The sequence below is a fragment of the Pyrgilauda ruficollis genome, unplaced genomic scaffold (genome assembly GCF_017590135.1).
Source record: "Pyrgilauda ruficollis isolate IOZ18807 unplaced genomic scaffold, ASM1759013v1 scaffold139, whole genome shotgun sequence".
NCBI lineage: Eukaryota > Metazoa > Chordata > Aves > Passeriformes > Passeridae > Pyrgilauda > Pyrgilauda ruficollis.
The window spans coordinates 66,417-87,824 of record NW_024512432.1 but is presented as its reverse complement, the minus strand read 5'-3'; the positions used below and the strand labels follow the sequence as shown (position 1 = coordinate 87,824).

The 21,408-nt window shown below is 46.9% G+C and overlaps 1 protein-coding gene across 1 annotated transcript in view; it reads left to right on the top strand.

Annotated features, from left to right (window-relative positions):
* The window catches only part of FRAS1 (Fraser extracellular matrix complex subunit 1), a 103,337-nt gene that overhangs the window by 19,890 nt on the left and 62,039 nt on the right, over positions 1-21,408 (top strand). The window contains exons 3-10 of the mRNA XM_041459628.1: positions 10,660-10,767; positions 12,075-12,167; positions 13,305-13,464; positions 13,940-14,073; positions 16,525-16,608; positions 17,207-17,308; positions 17,406-17,597; positions 20,765-20,854. Coding sequence (XP_041315562.1) covers positions 10,660-10,767; positions 12,075-12,167; positions 13,305-13,464; positions 13,940-14,073; positions 16,525-16,608; positions 17,207-17,308; positions 17,406-17,597; positions 20,765-20,854 — 963 coding nt within the window. The remainder of the gene's footprint in view (positions 1-10,659; positions 10,768-12,074; positions 12,168-13,304; positions 13,465-13,939; positions 14,074-16,524; positions 16,609-17,206; positions 17,309-17,405; positions 17,598-20,764; positions 20,855-21,408) is intronic.

The following is a 21,408-nucleotide window of genomic DNA, read 5'->3' as shown; positions in this document are numbered from 1 at the left end:
CCCCTGCCATGTGGTGGGAACCATGTGCTGATGATTCCAAGCAGGTGATGTGACTGGAGGGGATTATTGGAAGTACAACTCCCTCTTCTTTCCCATGGCCACACCAGCAAGGAGACTGGGGACCTGTCTGCTGTCTTTCTGCTCCAGGTTTTCCTCCTTTTTGCTCTTGGAGCCAGAGATGCTCACTTTAGCATGGCAAAACCCCATCCTTTTCCTGCCATCCTGGATGACATTTTCCTTGCACCTGCAGAGCCAAGGTGGAAATGCAGCTGTGATAATGTCTGGATAAGCTTGCTACAAAAGCTCCAGTGGGGCAGCTAATCCTTGTCCCTGAGAGGAGAGCTCTCTTTAGGTATAAACCTCTATTTTTCCAGTGCAAATGATGGGGTGGGGTGGACACGACAGGACTTGTGCACGTAGCTCATGGGCACTTCAGTCTTGGTGTGCTCTGTCTGCAGACGTGGGAGTGGTGCCCAGGTTAATCATCCAGGGAAGGGGAGGGAAAAAAATCCATGAGCTGGCTTCTTTTCAAGTCGAGTGTGCTCGGAGCTAGGCTCTGAAATTCTGCCTCTCTCTGTTCTTTGTCGTGGGGAGGGAAAGTTCTGCAGATTAATAGGGGGTTAAGCAATTTTTTCTGCCTTTGTACATCCTCATTTCTGAGAACAGCGTGTCTTGGCTGTCTCAATGTCTCAGCCCGGTGGGAGCTGAGGATTTGGGATTTCCCTGGAGCAATCTGCTTTTGCAGGGAGAGCCCTGACTGTCTCGAGGCTTTCATCAAGCATCTTCCACTGGCCTCTTGAAGGTGAGGGGAAACTGGAGGATTTTTAGTGTGCTGTATTAAGAGGAGTTGCAGGCTTGCTTTCCTCTTTTTTTTTAGTAGTCTCCCTTCAGTGTGAAGCTCTCTGGTGTGTGTTTGGAGAAGAGGATGCTGGATGGCTGCAATTCCTGCTAGGTTTAGCTGCTGTTTTAGGAGGTTTGTCCTGGAAGGTGATAATGCAGCCACTTCCCACTCTTCTGTCACTGCACATCCTCTGTTCAACGTCCCCTTGTGCAAGGACTTCTGTGTATTCCTGGAAATAGGAGACAGTCATAAATGACATCAGTGACCTAAAGCTCAGCCATTTCCAGCCCCCTGCCATGGCCAGGGACACCTTCCTCTAGACCAGGTTGCTCCAAGCCTCATCCAGCCTGGCTTTGAACACTTCCAGAGGTGGGGCAGGCACAGCTGTAGTTCAGGTCCCAGAACCTGAAGGTTGGATTCCTAGCAGGACTTAAGCAGCTGTCAGGTAGATTTAAAGTCCAATATTTACTGCACTGCAGAAAAGAGCACAGAAATACTTTGTGTTCCCAAGCTCCTGAAAAATGGGCTGCACATGATGGCAGTTTCTTTCCAGAGCCTGAAACAACATTCCTCATGGCCCTGAGAGGGGAACATCAGGCACAGGGTGAAGGCTGTGCTTTGGGGCAGGCTCTCCTCTGGGTTGGTGCAGTGCAGGAGCTGTGGCTGACCCAGGGAGCCAGGGTTGTTTCCCTGCAGGCAAGGAAGGGAGGCAGCCTGGCTGCCAGCTTCACTCTGGTGACCCGCACCGCTTTCCTTTTTTCTTTTTAAGATAAAAGTAACTAAAGATGCAGGGAAGAATGTGGCCTCTGGAGGTCAGATGAAATGATGGATGCAGGTGTTTGGAAAAGCCATCCATCCACGCTGCTGTGCACAGACCTCTGGGAAGGGTGCCAGTGCTGAGGAGTGGAAGAGCTGTGCAGGAAAGAAAGTTAATTCACCAGTCTCTAATCTCCCAGCTCGTTTTTTTTATTTTGCTGAGGGGGATAGGAAGGAAAAATACAACAGAGTATTTTTCTAAATCCCCTACTCTCTTTTGGTATCAGGTTGTGCTTTATTTACATGCTGCTGGTTTTGAAAGCATAGGGAGTAACAGGTAGGGAGACACCTGAAAGTGTTGGAAGCATCAAGGCCTGGCTGCTGGGAATTCCCATCACCAAGATCTTCAGGAGAGATGGTGATTGTGATTGGAGCTGCTCTAAGTATTTGTAGTTCTGGGAATGTTCCTTTGTGCTTTGCTGCAACGTTCTTAGCAGTAAGTCTTGTGCAACAAAGGAGATTACCCTGCTTTTGCTTTGGAGGGCTTCTTCCTTAGAACTGAGTTGATCCCTGCAATCAGATGGATGCCATTCATCCCTGGTGTGGGATTTCTGTAGCTCTAGGAAGGTGCCAGGCTGGTGATGGCATCAGCTACATTCAGGGCACAGAGGGAGTGCAGATGGGGAAAGCAGAGTGTGGAATCATCTCTGAGGTTTTACAGCTGTGTTAAGGGGAAACGTCTCCCTCTCCATCCTGGGCTTTTCCTTCCTAACCCATTCAGTAGAGAGGACACTTCCCTCAAGAGTGTTTCCTGTGCCACTTTTCCTAAATCTCTGCATTCTTCTGGGAAACTGTGAATCCTTCAGGGTACAGGCAAACCCTCAAGTGTGGGACTCTTCTAGTTTGAGATCTTCTCAAAGTAGATGCAGAGGAACAAAAACTTAAAACCCAAGGACCCTGCAGGCACCTGGAGTTAAAAGCAATGTCAGATGTTTCTGAAGCCATGCAGAACTGCATGAACAAAATGTTGGAAAATGGGATTTCCTTCTTTGAGGAGAAGGGAAAAAAAATTAAAAATACCTAGGCTGCATAGTGGTCAATTTGTTTCACATCTTCTTGAAGAAGGAAGAGAAGGAGATTGCAAGGAAGAGTTCTGCCATATCACAGTGTCATGATTAAATTCGTAATGAGGCAGCAATTATTTCTAACCAAGCGTGAAGTAGCCTGACAGGAATTGGCTCACACCATGTCAGCGAGCAATCTCCAGCCTGGCAAATATCCATGGCATGGAGAGGGACGTGAGGAGAGCTCTGTGCTCCTCCTCTCACTGAATCTGTGTGGACAGAGATCCCTAGGGCTTCGTGTGAGCCAGAGATGTGCTTTGAAAAACGCATTACCAAGCACTGCTGCAAGCTTGTTAAAGAAGGAGAATTAAGATGGTTAACAAAAGCACGTTCTCAAGTGTTACCTGGTGTCATACCCAGCCCATTCTTGCTGCCTCAGGATGGAGGGAAGATGCATTTTCTTCCTCAGCCTGAACTTAAGGGATGCATATGCTTTGCCTCTGCTAAATATTTCATGGAGCACCTTCTGTGGATTAAGAGATCACTACAGTGAAGGAGCCAAGTGCTTTGATATAAAACTGTCCCTGTTGTGAACGATGAGCACTGGAGAGATTTAGGAACCCCTCAGTCTGTTTTCAAGAGTCTAAGTAAGTGCTTATGCATGTCCTCCCTCTCAGCCTTGCTGCTGCTGCAGCCCCATGACGGGCTTGCCATATAAATTGTTCCAAGATTTATTCTGAGAGAGATGTTAAGTACTGGGAAGGGGGTGAGAGCCAAAAATTCATGTGCAGGAGCTCCAGAGGTTGTGATAATCTTTGTCCCTGAGCTTGCTTCTCCTGTGGACAGTCAGCTTTTGTAAAATCGTTTTTTCTCTAGAAGAGGAACTGTGGTAAAGGGAGCAAATTGGAGAGATGCTCCAGGTATGGATCATGGTTATTTCCAGAGCAATTCCTGACATCTCCCTGGCACTGTATTGGAAATCAGGTCCAGATTCATGGTGGTGTGCACTCATCAGAGTCATGGTGGTGTGCATCGAAAAAATAAATATGCTTTAGATAGGATTACAGGGCTTTAATTTTAAATAAATATTTTTTTTGCCATGACCTTTCACGCAGTGCTTCTGAGTAATGAAAGCAAAAGGAACTGTTCCAGCATGAGCTCAGAGACATGTGCAATTTGTTTCCTGTCGAATGCTGCCACTTACCAATGGCTAACATGATTTATTTCTGACTGATGGCCAATCATGCTAATTAATAGACTGGTACTTCTCCTGCTGAGGCCAGCCCATGGCCCGTTTCTCTGTCCATCTTTTATCTGCCTCAGCACGGGAGGGAGTTTAAATGCCTCACACAGCTGCTTGTGATGCCTTCTTCTCTGAAAAGCCATGGTTTGTGATTCATCTGGCCAGCCTTTCCAGCCCTGGAGTTACTTTTTGCTCCCCTGCACCTTCTGGCCGTGGCTGCTTCCCTGTTGGTGTTATTGCACAGGATTTGCCTCTTCTCCCTCAGTCTCCTCACCACTCTTGGACACGAGAAGCTTTTGTACCCTTGGCATTCCTTCTTTCATAGAGAGAGGGGCAATTAGCTGTAGGTCTCCTCAGTTGTTTGGTGGGATTTTGTTGTCACTGTAAAAAAATAATCATCATTTTTAAAGCATGTGTGACCCAGTGAATGGCAAGGACTGTGCTGCCTAACTTCTTCCCTCCTTCCCCCCATGCTGCCCCTCTTGATCCCACTGAACTTGATCTCACTTCACAGCGCTGAAGCACGCAAGCACATCTATCACCTTGGCCCTTTTCAGCGTATCTTAAGCCTGATTTTATTTTTGGGCCTGTAGTTTCTGTGTGCCAGAGTGAATTAATTGAATCATTTGTAACAGAAGGCAGCAGGGAGCCTGTGTTTGAGTCAAGCACTGAGGTGTTGCCCACTTTCTGCTGTCATTATTTCCATTTGGTTTTGGACATAAGACTGTCGCCTTGTTGAATATCAGCAGCTCCCAGTGAACCAGAGCAATAATGGAGGACATGAGGACAGTCTGCACATTTCCTTATTCTACAGACTTTTCTTCATCATTTTTGCTCTTTAATGAAGCCTTTCTTCTCCAAGATTTATGACTGTGCAGGGGTCCTCTTTCCCTTTGGAAGGGAAGAGAGAACTGGTTTATTAATCTGCTGCACAGGGAGCTGAGATGGAAGATAAGGACAGAAAGGGCTGTATTTTCTGAGGGCTGGAAGGGAGATTACTGTGCTTGGACCCACAGTGACAACAGTAGGATTTGAGGCATGTAATTCCTTGCTTGGAAAGGACACTTCCTGAATATCCAGCCTGGAATTGGAGATAGCTCTATATTTGCTGACGCTTGCAGAATTGCTCAGGAGAGGATTGTTGCCTTCAAGAAGTACAATTAGAGTTACCTTTCACCTGGTGCAGAGCTTCTGAGGGCTGTGACTGGTACTGAAGGAAATTTCCTTTCTCTGCTGAGTCAGCTGCAAGGATTTTCATGGTTTTCAAGGTTTTTTTGTTGTTGTTATTGTTGTTAGAAATGGGATAAAAGGCTTAGTCTGTCTTGTTCACTCTGCCCTGGCTGAGATGCAGTTAGCATGGCAGCATTTGGCCCACCATGACCTGCATTCCTAACTGAGATCCCACATCCCTCTGGCAGCCTCACTGCACCATTTGACACATCTCTCACTGGCTGTTGACTGCTGGTGTCCTGGTGGCTCTCCCAGCTTCAAGTTTGGACCAAGCAGCATCACTTGAAGGGGACAGAACATGACCTGCATCCAGAGCATCACACAGCAGAGACGGGCACCCCTGCTGCTCCAGAAATAGCCATTATGCTGTGATAAGTGCTGTCATTAAAGCTGTGATCTAGTTTAGATTAATTTAATCCTTTACCTCCCTTCTTTTCTGCAGATGTTCAGTCAAGCACTCTGGGTTTGACATCCATTAGCAGTTTGATACCCACTCAGAAGTCATTTTGGGGGCAGGATGTTTGAAATTTGCCGGTTGGCAGGTTAGGGACCACTTGGGCAAAGGGGAGAAAAACTAGCAGGAGGACCCCAAATGTTATTCCTGGATGCTGAGGAGAATTTCTGGCGTGTGCTGTTCATCAAAACACACAGCTGGGCATGGAAAAAATCTGCAGCATAGGAAGATGGGGGAAGACAGTCATTGTTTTTGCTATCAGTCATTCACCATGTCCATTTATAGATGGATTTAATGTGAGAAGAAAGTTTACAGAGAGGCTGCAAGTTGTTTTGGGTGAATGTAGTAGTGACAAAGCAAAAGGCATTAACCTTTCTAAAGGAACACTGCTGCTCCCAAAATATTGAACAAAGACCTCTGTGTGCTGATTTAAGTCCTGGTTAGAACCTATGATTTGAAACCATAGTGCTTTTGGTTCATTTGGGGCCCTTTCCTGGTGTCTGTGTGAAAGATAGGATGAAGATTACAACAGCACCTAAGTATTTAAAGAATATTTTGGAATATCCTATCCCTGAAATATCTCAGGACTGCTGGGAAATGTTATTTTTAGGCTCTTGATTTTTACGAGGCTGGTACAACTGGCGAAAGACTTTCACAGTTGGAAAATGTGGCAGACTGTTGAGCTGTGAAAACAGTACCTCGTTTTACTTTATGTAACTTCTTAATTCCCTGACTGGAAGAAGGGCAGAGCTAGTTCCCATTCCTGGAACAGTGTGTTCGTGTTGCTGTGCTGCTAATCAAGCCCTGTGCTTTGCCTTAGCTGCTCTGTGCTCTGCTGGGAGCGTAGGACTGAAGCTGTTTCCACTGAGAGGAGCTGAATTTCCACTTGGATCCCGAGCCCAGCCGTTCCCGTGTTGCTCTCTGGTTGTGGGCATGCTGGAACGAGCCCATTAAAACCCCCTTGTCAAGGAGCTTCTATTACCTGCCAGCAAATACCAGATCTAAAAAACACACTCAGCACAGCAGCAGCTCCCCATTGCCAGAGATAAAACATCAAATCCAAGCCCAGTGGACACTGGGAATCCTTTATGTGTCCCTGAATTACTTTCATCTCCTCCTTGCTCCGCTAATGGGTATCCCCACAGACCGTGCCGTGCTCTCTGTGCTTCCCCCTCGTTGGGGCTTCTCCTGCCAATTTTCGGGCATTGTCAGGTAATTGGAGTGGAAATGACAAATGAAAGCGGGGCTGCCAAGGCTCCTCGCCTGGCAGCCGGTGGGTGATGCTGGTAATTGTTACCAGAAGTGTAATTGCTCCGGGCTCTGCCTGCCCGTTTCAACAAAGCAGCCTGGAATTCCTCCTCTGAGACACCCGATCCCTGCCTTTTCTCAGTTGTGTCTGGCACGGGAACGACTTGGGAGGTAAATCCCACCTGGTTCTCGGACTGGGAGCTCCCTCGGGCTGTCTCCTCGTGGTTTCTCTCCCAGGGGTTTCTCTCCTCCCTGCTCTCCTCTTGGAGTGTTAACCACAGAGTCCCAGAATAGCTGGGTTTGGAAGGGAGCTCCCAGTCCAACCCCCCAGCCCAGGTGGGGTCCCCTGGAGCAGGTGACACAGGGATGAGTTTGGTCCCTGGGCAGCCGTTCCAGTGCTCTGCCATCCTCATGGAAAGAAGTTCTTCCTCACGGTGAGATGGGACTCCTTGTGTTTTAGTTTATGGCTGCTACTCCTTCTCCTGTCACTGGGCACGCCAAAAAGTCTCCACCATCCTCCTGACACACCTCGGAGATATTTGTATGGATTGATGAGATTCCCTCTCAGTCTTCTCCAGGCTAACCCGGCCCGGCTCCCACAGTCTCTCCTCGTGGGAGAGGTGTTCCAGACCCCTCACCACCATCAGGTGATGAGTGGGGTACAGGACAAGCAACAAGCCCCTCGTTTTTGGTGTGACACCACAAATCTGCAGCTGGACCCGCGGCTGGCACCTGTGCTCTGCTGCCTTCACCCTGCTTAGCAATTACAGCAATGCCACCACCCCACTGACCGGCTTTGCAGGTCCTGCGTGCTGCAGGGGACACCCCAGCATCCAGGGACATTTTAGGGATGCACTGGATATTTTCAGGGAGCCGTAAGAGCTGGAAAGGGGAGGCAAACCAGCTGTTGTATGCTTCTTCTTTCCCCAGTCGCTGCACCAGAATAGAGCACACACTGTTATCTGGTGTGATGATATCCCGTGCCAAGTGGCACCTGATTAAATTACTGAGGCTTTTCACATATTAATAGCAGACTGGTTATTTGTGATCTGTTGGGTGGGGTGTTTTTTTTTTTTTGCTGAGGTTGAGGAGGGACAGGTGCAGCTGTCTGAAGTTATGATAGCCAGTTGAACAAGCAGTGGCCCAAGAGATTTAGGTCTTTCTGTGCTCTGGTTAATGTGACAGGGTGACAGCAGCAAACCAGGAGCACTCACAGCTGCTCTGGGCTCCCTTTGCTCCATGTCTGCTCTTTGTCTCTGTAGCTTTTTCTTTGCTTTTACTGCTTGTTGTGTTCCTGCCTCCTTCTTTTATCTTTTTCTAAATCCTCATCAGTATTCTCCAAACCCATCAGGTTCTCACCCTGTGCTCCTCTGTCTCCGGTTTTATCTCATTTTGTCTTGGTATCTGCAGGCTCAAAAGGTTGGGAGCATTTCTTGTTCTTTTGGCCCCTGTTCTGCAGACTGGCCCAAGTAAGGTAGATGTATCTCTTCTTGCAGCATGGTGTTTTAAAATTCAGTTGAATTAGGTATCATTTCTTCTTTTGATGTAGGGAAATCCAAGGAATTAATAAATTATAAGGGCACTACTTGGTGTTTAAGGAATGCTTTCCGTCTTCAAAGCACTCTCCGCATGGTATTTCATTATTTATACTCTTAATTATATTAGTACTGGTAAGGAAAAAGCCCCTTAAATTGCCATTGATAAAAATACACTCTCAACAGGATTGGAATCCAGCACTTAGATTGCAGCAGATAATTTGTCCGCTGAGGTGAAGAGCCTTGGAGAAGATGCCAGGCGGATTTCCAGCAGTTCTCTGGGTGTCTGCTGGAAAGTGTTGCTTTATGTTTGGAACTGTATTGCCTGGGGGCTTTGAAGTGTCCTTGTGCCTGCTGGGTGAGCACCAACAAAGCCTCACAACAGGACAGATGGGTGGGATCCAGACTTTCCAAATTGGATACTTTAGGTCTGTTGCCAGGAATCCTAAGCTAAATGTTGAATTGTCCAAAGACCTGGACGCTGAGACCTGTGAAGTGCTTGGAAGCTCTCATATCCCAAGAAATCAGGCGGTAGTTTCCTGGCTATTAACTAGATAATGAATTTTTTAAAGCTCTGCAGAGAAGTGTCAGTTCTGATCCTGTACCTGGCAAAAGGAATTTAGAAGCAGCTGATTTGAGCCCGCAGACAGGAGCCAGCCTGCTTGGGCAACGATAGAAACCAGGGGAGGAGGGAGAGCGAAGAGGGGTTTTCTTACCACAAACCTGAGCATTTAAATGTGATAAGGGTGGTTCTGTGCTGACCTTGTGCCGTGAGATTCCTTTGGTTATTGTTCCACTGTGAGAATTATTATATAATATCATTTAAAAAAAATTTTCATAAGCATGAGAGGTCAGAGGTGAAGGTTTAGGCGAACCAAGGGATGGGGCACTGAGTCTGCCCCCTCCTTTCCCACTGCTGGTTACCCTGTGGCTGCCTTCCCTGCCAGCTTTCCAACACAGAGCGCTGCTGAAGCCAGTGGGATGAGTTAACTCCAACGTGTGTGATAGCCACAGCTTGGCACACACATCACTTAACCTTCATTTCTTCCCTAACTGCACCATAAATCTGCTGGCAGAGATGGTTGTCAGGGTTTCTGTTCTGCAGTGTGTGAGCCAGGGGGGAGCCAGCTGTGTTCCTGAGCAGGAATTGCCATCCCTCTTTGCCTTGCTCCAGGGGCTGTGCACCTTCTAAGGAGGTGGGAGAGTGGGAGAAATGCTTTTGAAAAAAGCATGTCCAGAGACACAAAAAAAGAATTTTTTTTCCAATATTTTGTCTATCCCACTGTTTGCAGATTGATGCTCTTGAAGTGCCTGAGCAAGTGGTCTGGTTTTTCAGGATATTTTTTTCTCTCATTAAGCAGCCTAATGGGCCTTTAAGGCACATTTCAGTATTTTATCATTATGCTTAACAGTTTTAGTAGTTAGCTGTAAATGTGCTCGTGGCAGTCAACTGTTAATCATCCTTCCTAAGTCGTACTTAGCACTGTGAGTAAATTGAGGTAAATCACTACATGGTGTAAATGAGCAGAGAGGTCTGATCTCCTTGCAGATCCTTTGAAAAAGAGGTTGGATAACTGGGCTAGGGGCTGTCCATCCTACCCAGGAGAACCTCCCGTGTGGTGTCAGCTTAGCCCAGTGTTTGTCTATACAACAGGGACAGGGATTGTCTAGCTGCAAGCAGTGTTTCTGCTGAGAAACTGATCCTCCTCTTCCCCTTTTCTTGTGGAGGCAGCGTGGGATCATGACCTCAGCGGGGAGGGGATGGAAGGGGGTCAAGCACGGGTGCTGGAAACCCTTGTGAATTAGCTGTGGCTGTTCCAGCTGGGTGCACTGATGGAGTGGTGGCGACAGCTGTTTCCAGATGTGTCAGACTCTCTGCTTGGCCAGAGTCTCCTCCCTGGGGTTTGGAGGTCCAGGTCCAGCCTGTTCCTACCTGGCCACACGTGCGGGTTTGCCTCACAGCCACCTCTGCTGCCTCAGCACCAGCTGGGATCACCCTGCAGTGTGAGCCTGATCACAGGGAAGTTTTCCAGAGATGTTGCACTCACCTGGAGCTCTTGGAGGTTGGATCACGTTGCCATTGGAGCTGATTATTGGCCCTGCATGGCTTTGTCTTTCAGCAGAGTGTTGGAAGCTGTTGAGTGACAAGTGCCAACACGGGGCCTGATAAGTGTGTGGGAGGGAGAGGGGCTCTGTTGCAGTCCGTCTCCGTGGAGCTATTTGAGATGTGTTGTCAAAACAGGACGTGCCTTGTGCTGCACGGGCCTGGTTTCCAACTTTATTTGCAGGACAACACCTCCTGGAAGCCGGATTCTTGCCAAGACTGCCGGTGCCGGAGCGGCGTTGTCACCTGCGAGCCTACAGTCTGCAAAGCCCCTCAGTGTGACTTCCAGAAGGTAAGAACTCGGTGTCTGTGGCTGTCCAGAGCCAGGCACAGGCTCTGTATCCCTGCACTCCTCCTTGGAACAAAAACGTGGTGTGGGAAGCCCTTGTCCCCTTGGCCGCAGCCAGAGGCCGGGTGTTGGAGCAGCTTGATCCCAAAGGAAGCCCCTGAACTGGGCTCCAACCTCCCAGCATGAGCCCCCCCTTCCTTTGGAGGTGGGGCTGGGGCTCCGTGGAAGGTGCAGATGGGCACTTTCCACTCTGCTGAGCAACAACAGAGCTGAGATTGTCTGTCCTCCAGTTTCTTCCTCCTCGTGATGGTTGCTGAGCTTTCCTTGTCTCCTGCTTGTCTTTGTCTGGGTCTTCATTAATTGGCCATGGGATTGGTCTTGCATTAACATCTGGATTGCTGGGGTAGAGTGCACAAATAGCAGTGAAAAAGAGTGTTTTAAAGAGGCTGTCAGGATAATTATATGGCTTTTGTGAAGCAGGTTAAAATGTTTCCCAATATGACAGCGCTAATGAGGAAATAATTTTGATTCTTACTGGTTTGCCCCGTTATTATTGCTGTGTATTGATTAAAGCTAGACTGAACTAGTAGGAATTTTTGTGCTAAAGAGGAGAGAGATCAAGTGCTGTCATGGCACACCTAATAATGAGTGCACTAGATAAAATGATAAAAATCAGATAAATGAAAAGGTGGCTAATTTAAAGCTCATAAAGGGAAATAGCTTTATGGTGTCAAACGAATCTGTGTGACTCCTTGACATGGGCAATCTCCAAGATAAAATGTTTAAGTGTTCCAAAAACATCTGGTCATTTAATCATTGAAAAGGATCACCAAGGATCTCAGAAGAAAAAAAAATCCTTTCATGCTTCAAGGCTAAACCACCAACAGAAAAGCAAGTCAGAAATCATTGTCCTTCTCCATGGTTTATTTCTTATCTACTCATTATGAGATTTATGCAAATATGGCTGATCTTGTTTCAGCAACATCTGTCCCATGTTTCTCAGTAGCCTTTCAGTGAAAAATCTCGAGTTTTATCTTGAACAAGTGTTTTCTATTCTTTGAAAACTGGTTCAGCTGAACAATTCCCAGCTGTACTCTTGGGGGGGTGTAAATTCTGCTGTTATTTCGAGGGCAAGATGTCAAACACACAAAGTGCTGTGCCACCTCTCAGCAAGGACGCGTGGTGCAGCAGCATTCTGTATCTCACCTGACCTTTTTCCTTTCTGAACTGCCAGGCCAGGCCTCATGGCTTCACTTTCATTTTGAAATCTCTCTTTGATGTCAGTTCATTGCAACCCTGTCTCTTTTTAGGGAGAAGTGCTGCAAATAGCCTCCAACAAGTGCTGCCCCGAGTGTGCCTCCCGAGCCGAAGGATTCTGCCAGCACGAAGGCCAGATCCACAGCGTGAGTGCTCCGTCCAGTTCCTCAGCAGGGACCATCCTCACCTGCTTTTAGCTCCCCTCTTTGTGCAGGGGAAAGGTGGATCACTGCATCTATATCCTGTCACTGCCAGGTAGTGGGATCTAGCAGGAGTTTGGTCAGCAGTTGCTGAGCAGTTGTGTGTCCTGCGTTGCTTAATGGGAGAAATTTCCCCGCTTGTTCCTTCCCTTTGCTGTTTCTGTGCATGGCTGAGACAGTGCAGCAACATCAGAAGGGGGGCAAAGCACAGTGATTTTGACATATTAGCTGTGCTCAGAGAAGCTTTCCTCTCAGCAGCTACCTATGCTGCCAGAGATTGATTGCTGCTCTGCGACCTGGGTTCCGTGTTCTGTAATCCTGAATTATTCAAGGAGCAGGTTCTGGGATGTGGTTTCACCCAGGGGGGGCTGAAAGGCCAAAACAATCAGAATAAGTGTCTGGAGATAAGGAAAAAAATCAAGATTCATGGGTAGTAGTTAATGAATCATGTCAAACAACTGGCAAATGTAGAAAAATGGCTTAACAGCAAACTCAAGTCCTTTGTGTGGTCTCTTACAGACTGTTCTGTTTGACAAGAGCCAAGTCAAGTCCAAATCTCAAGAAATATGCTAAAATGCCCAGACATATTTGCAGGGCTGTGCATATAGGAGGGCTGGGCTCTCCACACCTGAGATGGGTGTTGTGACCCTCTGTTCCAGCATGAGGCACGGCCAGCATGAAGCTGGTACAAGCTAAACAAAAACTGGAACAGGAAGGGTAGCACACCCATCCCTTTCTCATGTTTTTTTTGTGCCTCTGATTTGGTGGCACTATGTTTTATCATAATACATTGCATTTCTTCTTGTGCTATTTCTGCATTTTCCTGTGCTGTTCTCCTGCTGCAGCTTTTGTCTTTTGGCTCTTTTTGAGCCTCTTCCTTGGGCAGGCATTCTCACAAGAAGGATATGGAGGTATTTGTACCTCAGTCTCATTTCACATCCCAATCCTGCTGTCACATGGTCAGAAAGCCACTTTTTCCTCACTGCCAAGCCTCATCCTGGAGAGAGGAGGAACTTGAAAAGGGACCAGACTTACTTCCAGGTCTCACTGTGCTTTCTGTGCCCTCGCTTGTGTTGTGTGCAGCACGGCACGCAGTGGGCCAGCTCGGGATGTGTCCAGTGCTCCTGTGCCCACGGGAAGGTGACCTGCAGCCCCAGGACCTGCCCAGCCCTCACCTGTGGACAAGGGGAGCTGCAGGACACTGCCCAGGGCTCCTGCTGTCCCAGATGTGTGGGCCGTGGTGGTGAGTACTGTCTGAGCTCAGAACCTCCTTTTAGCCCCAAATCTGGAAAGCTTCTCAGTTCTTGGTCAGTTTTGTTGGGAAGACGCTGAAGACGAGCGTGTCTCGTAATTCCCTTTCTGTCCTGCTGCCATATTTATATTTTTAATGGCTTCACCCATGGGCCAAGAAGGGGCAAGCTTTAAGCCGTGAGCAGATGTGCCTAATATGGCCTCATTTTGGAGATGAAAATTGGGGAAGAAACCTCAGGTATTTCCTGTGCACTTGGATTGCAAGTTCCAGAAATGCTTCTTCAGCTGTTGGGTGCCTTTTCTTGTGGAGTCCCAGTGGGAGAAGTACATCCAGAGCTCTTAACTCACAAGACCCTTGGAAACTGGGGGAATTGTTACCCTCTTAACCTGCTTTGTCACCATGGGTGACAGAAAGGGAGGAAAGGGTTTTGGAAAAGAAACCTGCCCCTTGTTTTCCTGTCCCTTAGAGCCTTGCTCCTTCGATGGCCACGTGTTCCAGGACGGCGAGGGCTGGAGCCTGGGTCGGTGCTCCAGGTGTGTCTGCAGGGATGGTGCAGCCCAGTGCTCCACAGCTTCCTGCCAGCCTCTGCTCTGCAGCCAGGTCAGGACCCTCCAGCCTTCTGGGAACATTTCTCAGCACCTCCTTTTCCCTGGGCAGTGTGCAGATCTCATGCTGGGGAACAAATTAGCAAGCAAAGCTTCTGGGTGGCAAGTGGGTGGTTTGGAAAAGAGATATTTGACCTGCAGAAAGAGTGTGGAGTGATGGTGGAGTCTGTGTGTCTGTTCCCTAATACCTTCTTTCCCCATCATTTCATTTTTGTTATCCCTTTAGGCAAAAATTCTGTCTAAAGAAACTGCTTCTTGGTTTCTACTCAAAAAAAATTATTTGGAGTTGATCAGGAAATATTTTTATTTCTGTTGAGCGAAAGAATGAAACCCCAAGATTTATAATGGGGTTTAACTTCACTATTTTCAGTGTTTGGTTTGCAGCTGGAAAGTTTGATCTGCAGGTCTTGTTACTTTTTTTTTTTTTTTTTTTTTTTTTGTGCAAGGTCTCTAGAAATGCATTTGAGAGTAGTCAACTGTGGATGAAGTTCCCCTTTGGCCTTCAGAAATACTAGGCAACTTGAGCTGAAAGAAAAGTCCCAGAGCAGTGTTCCTTCTGTCTGTTTGTGTTTAGAAAACAACAAAACTGGGAAGAGGAGTTAGGCAAGCTCATGGTTTTAGTCCAGTTAGGAGAACAGGGACACTGCTGTCTCCAAGGTCTTTGCTGTGGACAAGTGGTGAGTTTTTAGCATTTATGCAGGGATCAGCACAGCCAAAACCCTACCAGACTCTACACAGGGTTAGGAAAGGCAGCAAAACTGTTCACAGTACTCCAGACTCTGGGCAAATCACTCAGTTTTTTGAATTCTGGTTATTATATTGAAAGTGCTGATGGGTGTGACTGTGCTCTTTGAATCTTTTTCGTGGGGCTTTTGCAGCAGCATGCCTGGAACTGGCTCCCTGGAAATCCTTGTCTCTGACCTTGACTTTATGTTTTAGGGACTGCCATTTTCCAAGGATTTTTAATATACCCAGTGATGAATCCAAAAGTTCCCTGGCTGAGAACTCTTCACTGAGAAAATCAAAAGCAGTACTCACAAACCTTTTTCTCTGTTGATGCTTTCCCAGCTTTCTGTTACTGGACCAGATGTTTGGACAATTAACACTTTTTTTTTTTTTTTTTTGGATAGATGAAACCCCACCTGTTAGTGTGTGTATGTTAATTGTGTTTTGCTTTGTCCTGAGATATTCCATTAGTATTCATTTACTAAGTACTCTGCATTAAAAGGAATTTATACCTGCTTTAGATCCCTGCTTTCCCACTCCAAGTGGACTGGTGTTACCTGCTGAGCCATTGCACTAATGTTTAATCAGCTAATCATTAGGATCTAATTTATGGAATCAGGAGTGACTGTGTTGTTGCTGGGATGTATTTGAGAGTAATTGGCTGGCAGCATCCAAGTTAATGCAGCAGAAAGCCAGTTCTGATGGTGTTCCAGGCATTTCCTACCAAGGACATTTCCCAGTGGAAGGCACATTAGCAGGATGTGCAAGGAACCTGTTCTGATCACAGCCAAACCTAACATTTTCTTGCATGGGCCTTTATCTTTGTCCCTTCCTTTGTTCTCCACTCCATCAGAAGTCAGGACAAAAATTCTCCCAGGATTAAACTCTCATCTTCCATCTTTCAGATAACTTTGCTCTTCCCTAGGAGCTGGGGGAGAAGAATGTCAAGAATTCCTGTTGCATGCCACCAAAATACACAAAAAAGGTCTTTTAACTCTTCTGGGAAATTTTGCTTAGTAATTTTTGTGCAGTCTTCCACTCTTCCTTTGGAAGCTCAGGGTTTGACTGATGGACAGTGCTATTCCCAGCTGTTGGATGTACACGGACTGGGAGCAGTGGAATTAGCCAGGTTTTGGATGGTTGGAGTTGAGGCACGCAGGAAAAGTAATACTGGTGTGAAGTGCCAGCCTTTTCCAGCGTGATTTAAATCCATCATGAGAAAATTGAAATTGGAAAAATCCAGTTTTAAGCATAATTTAGCATCTGCACAGACAGTATGGATGGATTTATCTAAAACAGTGCAGATGCCTGAGAGGTGGTGAGTGTAAATCACACCTTCAAAACCTCAAAATGTGGCAATTCCAGAAAAAAAAAAACAACTTCTCTCATCCATCTCCTGCTTTATTGTGCTTCCCTGCACAGCTGTATAATTATTTTTTCCTCTGTATACCTGAATGTAAGCACTTTATGTCATGTGTGTGAATTTATCTGCATCTCTCCATGTATTCACACCTCAGTTGCCATCTAAATAAGCCCAGAAAATGAGGTGGAGAAAACATCTTTCAAGCCTTTTGCTCTGCTCCTGTGCTGCTTTTCGGGCCAAAACGAAGCCCTGAGTGGCAGAGGGTTATCCCATGGATGCTAAATGCCTGGAATTCCAAGCACTGATGCTGACCCCCATATTCATGCTTTCTTTTCCTTGTCTCTTCCTGCTGTTTAGGAGGAAGTCATGGTTCTGCCTCCTGGAAAATGCTGCCCAGAATGTGTCCCCAAGCCCTGCTCGGTGTCAGGAAGAACATTCCAGGTGACTTGTGACAAACCACACCAAAACCACTCCCAATTTTTGGCACATCTCCCTTTCCCTCCTCCCCAACCTCTGACTTTCTGTCAGCACTGATAGCTTACTACAAACACTGCTTTTTTTCCCTCCTGGAAAGGCAGGAGAGCTGAAAGAAATGAGGACTTGATAAGAATTTGCTGGCCAAAGCAGATGAGGCACTTTCTTTCCACACTTGTTTTGAAGGAGGAAAGCAGAAAGCACTGGTGGTCAAAGTATTTATAGCTTTCATTGTGTCATCTGGAATTAATTGAGTGCATTATTTAATGAATGTGGGATTTTCTGTCCATGATTTCTTTTGGCTAATAGTCGTAGTTCAGGCCTCCCCAATGCCACTAGATTGCAATTAATGAGGAATTCACACCCACAGTGTCATCTAGACCTCAGCCCCTCCTCTTCCTGTTGGCTGAGCACGTAGAGATCAGCATTTTTTAAGCAAAGTTTATTATCTGATACAGACATGCAGGAGGAGCCATCATATTCCATAAGCAGCTCAGGTTTCTGGAAGGAATTTGGTTGCTTTCCAAGGGTGTTTAACATCTCTATCCGTGTTCTTTTTCAACAGCACGGGGAGCAGTGGCAAAAAAATGCCTGCACTACGTGTGTGTGTCAGAGGGGAGAAGTCAGGTGTGTGAGGGAGACCTGTGGCTCTGTCAGCTGCGAGGAGGTACTGAAAAATCACCCACCTCTGACAGCCCAGCTGCACCTTCTGCTGTGCCAGGGGCCTCAGAGGGCCCTGCTCACTGCTGGGTGCTTGTTTCCAGGGGCAGAGCAAGGTGCAGCACCCTGGGAAGTGCTGTGAGGAGTGTGTGTCTTCCAAAGGGAGCTGCTTGGATGGTGGCACCGTCAGGTACCACGGGGAGATGTGGAACAGCACCCTCTGTGACTTCTGCGTGTGCCACGAGGGGAAAGTCACCTGCCAGGGAGCTGAGTGTGCCAAAGTGAAGTGTGCCAAGGTGAGAAAGGCTTTCTTCTGAAGGCTTGGGATTTTATTTTTTTTTTTTCCCCTCCCTTTTTCTTGTTTCTCAGCTTGAGGCACTCGAAGAACCAGCCCTTGTTTTGTGCAATCCCCTGAAAAACCTTTCACAGGGAAGGAGAGCAAACCTGGAATTGCCCGTGCAAGTTTGCCCAGTGGGCTTCCATTGTGAAGCAAACCAGTGTGAATCAGTGACTAATTTAACTTGGATTCCCTCCCATGCTGTCTGCCTGCTGTAGTGGAGGGTCAGACACACAGAGGATTCAGTGGTGATCACTGGATTTACCAGGAGCTGAACATGGGGAAAATGTGCAGGTCAGAGATGGTTAAAAGCCTAAAAATGTTCCTTTTATCCTCGTTCTGCCTGCTGCAGTAGCTTTCAGGAAGGTAGCTGGATATGGAAGTCAGTGTTCTACTTTTCTTAATTTTTTCCATGTCACTCTCAGCATGGAAGTGAGGCTTGGCAAGGTGTTTTATTCCCAGTGCTGTTTACTCCAAAACTAATACCCTCCCTGCCAGGTTATGTTATATTTGCTCTGCAGTGGATGTGCAAAATGCATTAGATAGGGTTGAATGCTTCACCCACATGCTTTGAATTGGCTTTTATTGCAGTGGGATAAGACTTCCGTGTTGTTTGTCAGTGAGAGGATTGGGATTGGTCATCCTGGAGAAGAGAAGGCTTTGGGGGTGACCTAATTCAGCTTTCCAGTACCTGAGGGGCTCCAAGGAAGATGGAGAGACTTTTTGCAAGGGTCTGGAGTGGCATGATAAGAGGGCATGGCTTCACACTGGCAGAAAGTAGGTTTAAATTGGATATTGGGAGCAAATCCTTCCCTGTGAGGGTGGTGAGGCCCTGGCACAGGTTGCCCACAGAAACTGTGCCTGTCCCATGCCTGGAAGTGTCCAAGGCCACTTGTCCCATTCAACCCCAAGCTTTCTGTGTTTCTGTGATCTGTTTCAGTTGGTGGTCTCTTACCTGTTTTATACCTACTACTCCACAGTGTCGTGAGGAAAAGGGAAAGAATTTTGGGTGATGATTTTCTGGTGTCCCTGCCTGTTGTGTGCTAAATCTCGAGCAGCAGCAGCAGCACTCTTGTGGTGTGTCTGAGGTCCAGCCAAAACCCTGCCTAATGGTTTCACTGGATTAGCTTGTTCTAATGAGTGTTCAAAGGAGTGAAAATCCACACGTGGGCTCTCAAATGGTACACAAATGGGTGCATCAAGGCATAAAAGTGGATGTTCACCTGTGGCTGTGCCTTTGAAACAGCCAAAATGCCCTGAGTGTGGGACCCAAAGTCACCCCTGCCGTGGTGCTGCTGCTGATCATGGGACCTGAAACTGTGCAGAGAGATTTTTCTGGGTGAAAAGCCGTGGTTGTCATTAAAACCTCGTGCACTTGCAGCTGTTGGAGCGAGCTGCCTGCGTGCTCCTGGCTGTAAATTGGATCATTTACACTAATGATGATGGCGTGCTGTCATGGCTCAGTGGGGAGGATTAGTTAAAATTCATGCTCACATCTTGGGTACTGACAAAAAAAAATAATCCACTGTTCAGAAAAGCCAGGGGTGTCTTCCACAACAATAGCTGGAGATGTTAACATGTGGGGTTCAAAACCCCTCAAGTCACGTTCAGTCCTAGTTTGACTCAGTAGTGCAAGGGGTGCATTAATTAATTACAAGAAAGTGTTTGCTCAGAAAGCAAATGCCATGTTTTCTTTTTCCTTTGTATTTTCCTTCTGAAGTTGCAGTCTGTTTACTTAGGCACCTGCCTCAATAAATCAGAGCCAGTGTGAAGCCAGGAGCTCTTGGATTTCTCTCTCCACAAGGCACTTTTAATTTCCTGGTCACATCCTCCAACTGGAAGTGTAATGAGGCCACAGATAGGAACTGCAAGAGGTTTAGCTCCAAACCCTTTCAAACAAACTCATCCAGCAAAGTGTCCGTGGTGATTCTGACCTAATCCTCAAAAAGCCATTTTCAGCAGGCTGTGAGCATGTTCTCCACCTGGAATGTGATGAATCTCTCTGCAGCAAAGCCACGAGTTATCTCCCACAGCCTCTCCCTTTTCTGAGCCTTGGCAGAGCATCATAGCTGCATTTTTTGGGGGCTAGGCAAGCCGTGTTCCATGGATAGCTGCTCCCAGTTTTCCTATAGCCTGTGTTTATGGATGTGGGTGGGGATGGCTGAGTTTAGAGTACACAGTAGTGACATGAGATCCAAACCCTGCCAAAGGCATTTTGGAGTAATTGAAGAGCAGGGATGTATAGAAGCAGCAGGGAGAGGTTTAGCCGTGTGTGGTCCTCAATGCCTAGGAACCAGATGGTTCCTCCTCTATTCCCCTGCTCAGGAATGTGCCAGGGATGCCAGAGTGTGGCCTGGCTTAGGTCTTCTCCCTTGGTGAACCTAGCAATGACCAGTGCTGCTGCTGCTGCCCTGTCTTTAATAATTCCCTCATAAAAACTGAGTGTCCCAGCGAGGCACAGGGAAAATTATCCTGGAACAAACACCCGATTGGCATACATCAGAAAATCTTACTGGTAATCTTGGAAACCAAAGCTGTGTCCTGTTTCCCTAGGAAAACTTTTCTAAATGTTCAGCTTCCACTTGGACACAAAGAGTCGTGGTGAATTGGGGCACTTTATTCCTTTCTCCTGCTGCTAAACTCTTATCTTCAAACTGAAGTTATTTAAGTGGAATCTGCGGAGCTGTGCAGTTGTGACAAAGAACAGGCTTTTTCCATCTGGGATAAATAGAGCATGTGCTTTGAAATTCTCTTGGTGAAGTAAAAGTAGAACATTGAAAAGGAAGGTAAGCCTCTATGCATTGAGGTCCTGAGGTTGGCCTGGTGAAATCCCAGTGATCCAGGGTAAAAAGGGGGAGTATTTCTCTGCGGGATTTGGGGATGAGGTAATAGCCTCAGCGCTGAATTCCAAGGCCTTTCCTGAGGTTTGTTCTGCAGCTGCAGTGTTGGCCAAGCACGTTTTCCAAACTCTGCCTACAGAGATGAAGTGGGATAGGGAGAAGATAAGGTGAAATTAGATATTGGAGATTGCATTCCAGGGCAAGAGCTGTTCTGCCTCGGCATTCCACAGTGGTTTTGGCGACGTCGATTCCGTTGGAATTGCTGCAACCTTTCTCTTCTTCACAGGGTGAAGAATTAATTCACTTAGAGGGGAAGTGCTGTCCTGAATGTATCTCCAGCCATAGTGACTGTGTTTACAAAGAACAAGCCAAAGCTGTGAGTATCCTTGTGCTTTGCAGCAGGGAATAGTGAGTTCTGCTCGCAAAGGTTTGGAGGGGCTGGCTCTCCCCCTCCAGTTCTGAGAAGGATATTATCTGCAAGTGTGGCAGCAAAGTAATCCATTAATACAGTCTGCAGATTGCTTTTGCAGTTTGCAGAAACGCCTGTGTGCATCTGCTGCAGAATTTCAGTTTTCCTTGGTCTCCTCTGTGCGGCTCAATCAATCATTGTCCTTTAATATTTAATATCCCTACTCGGAGGTTTCCTGCACATTTCATAAAGATAGTTGATTTTAATCCTTCCAAGCAGAAGCTACAGAGCTGGGGCAGTGTGTAGCTTTCTGCCAATGTATCCCACTGATTGTAATCTTTACTGCAACAGGAGCCCATTATTAATATTTTCAAGGAGCTTCCCTCTGAAGTTAAAGAGAAAGGGAACATTGATTATCTCAGTTTAAATATTCCAGTAGTGGACTATTCATTACCCTCACACATGAGGGCTGGAGCTGATAGCTGCTCTTTGCCAACAGAAGTGGGAAATGGGAAATTTAA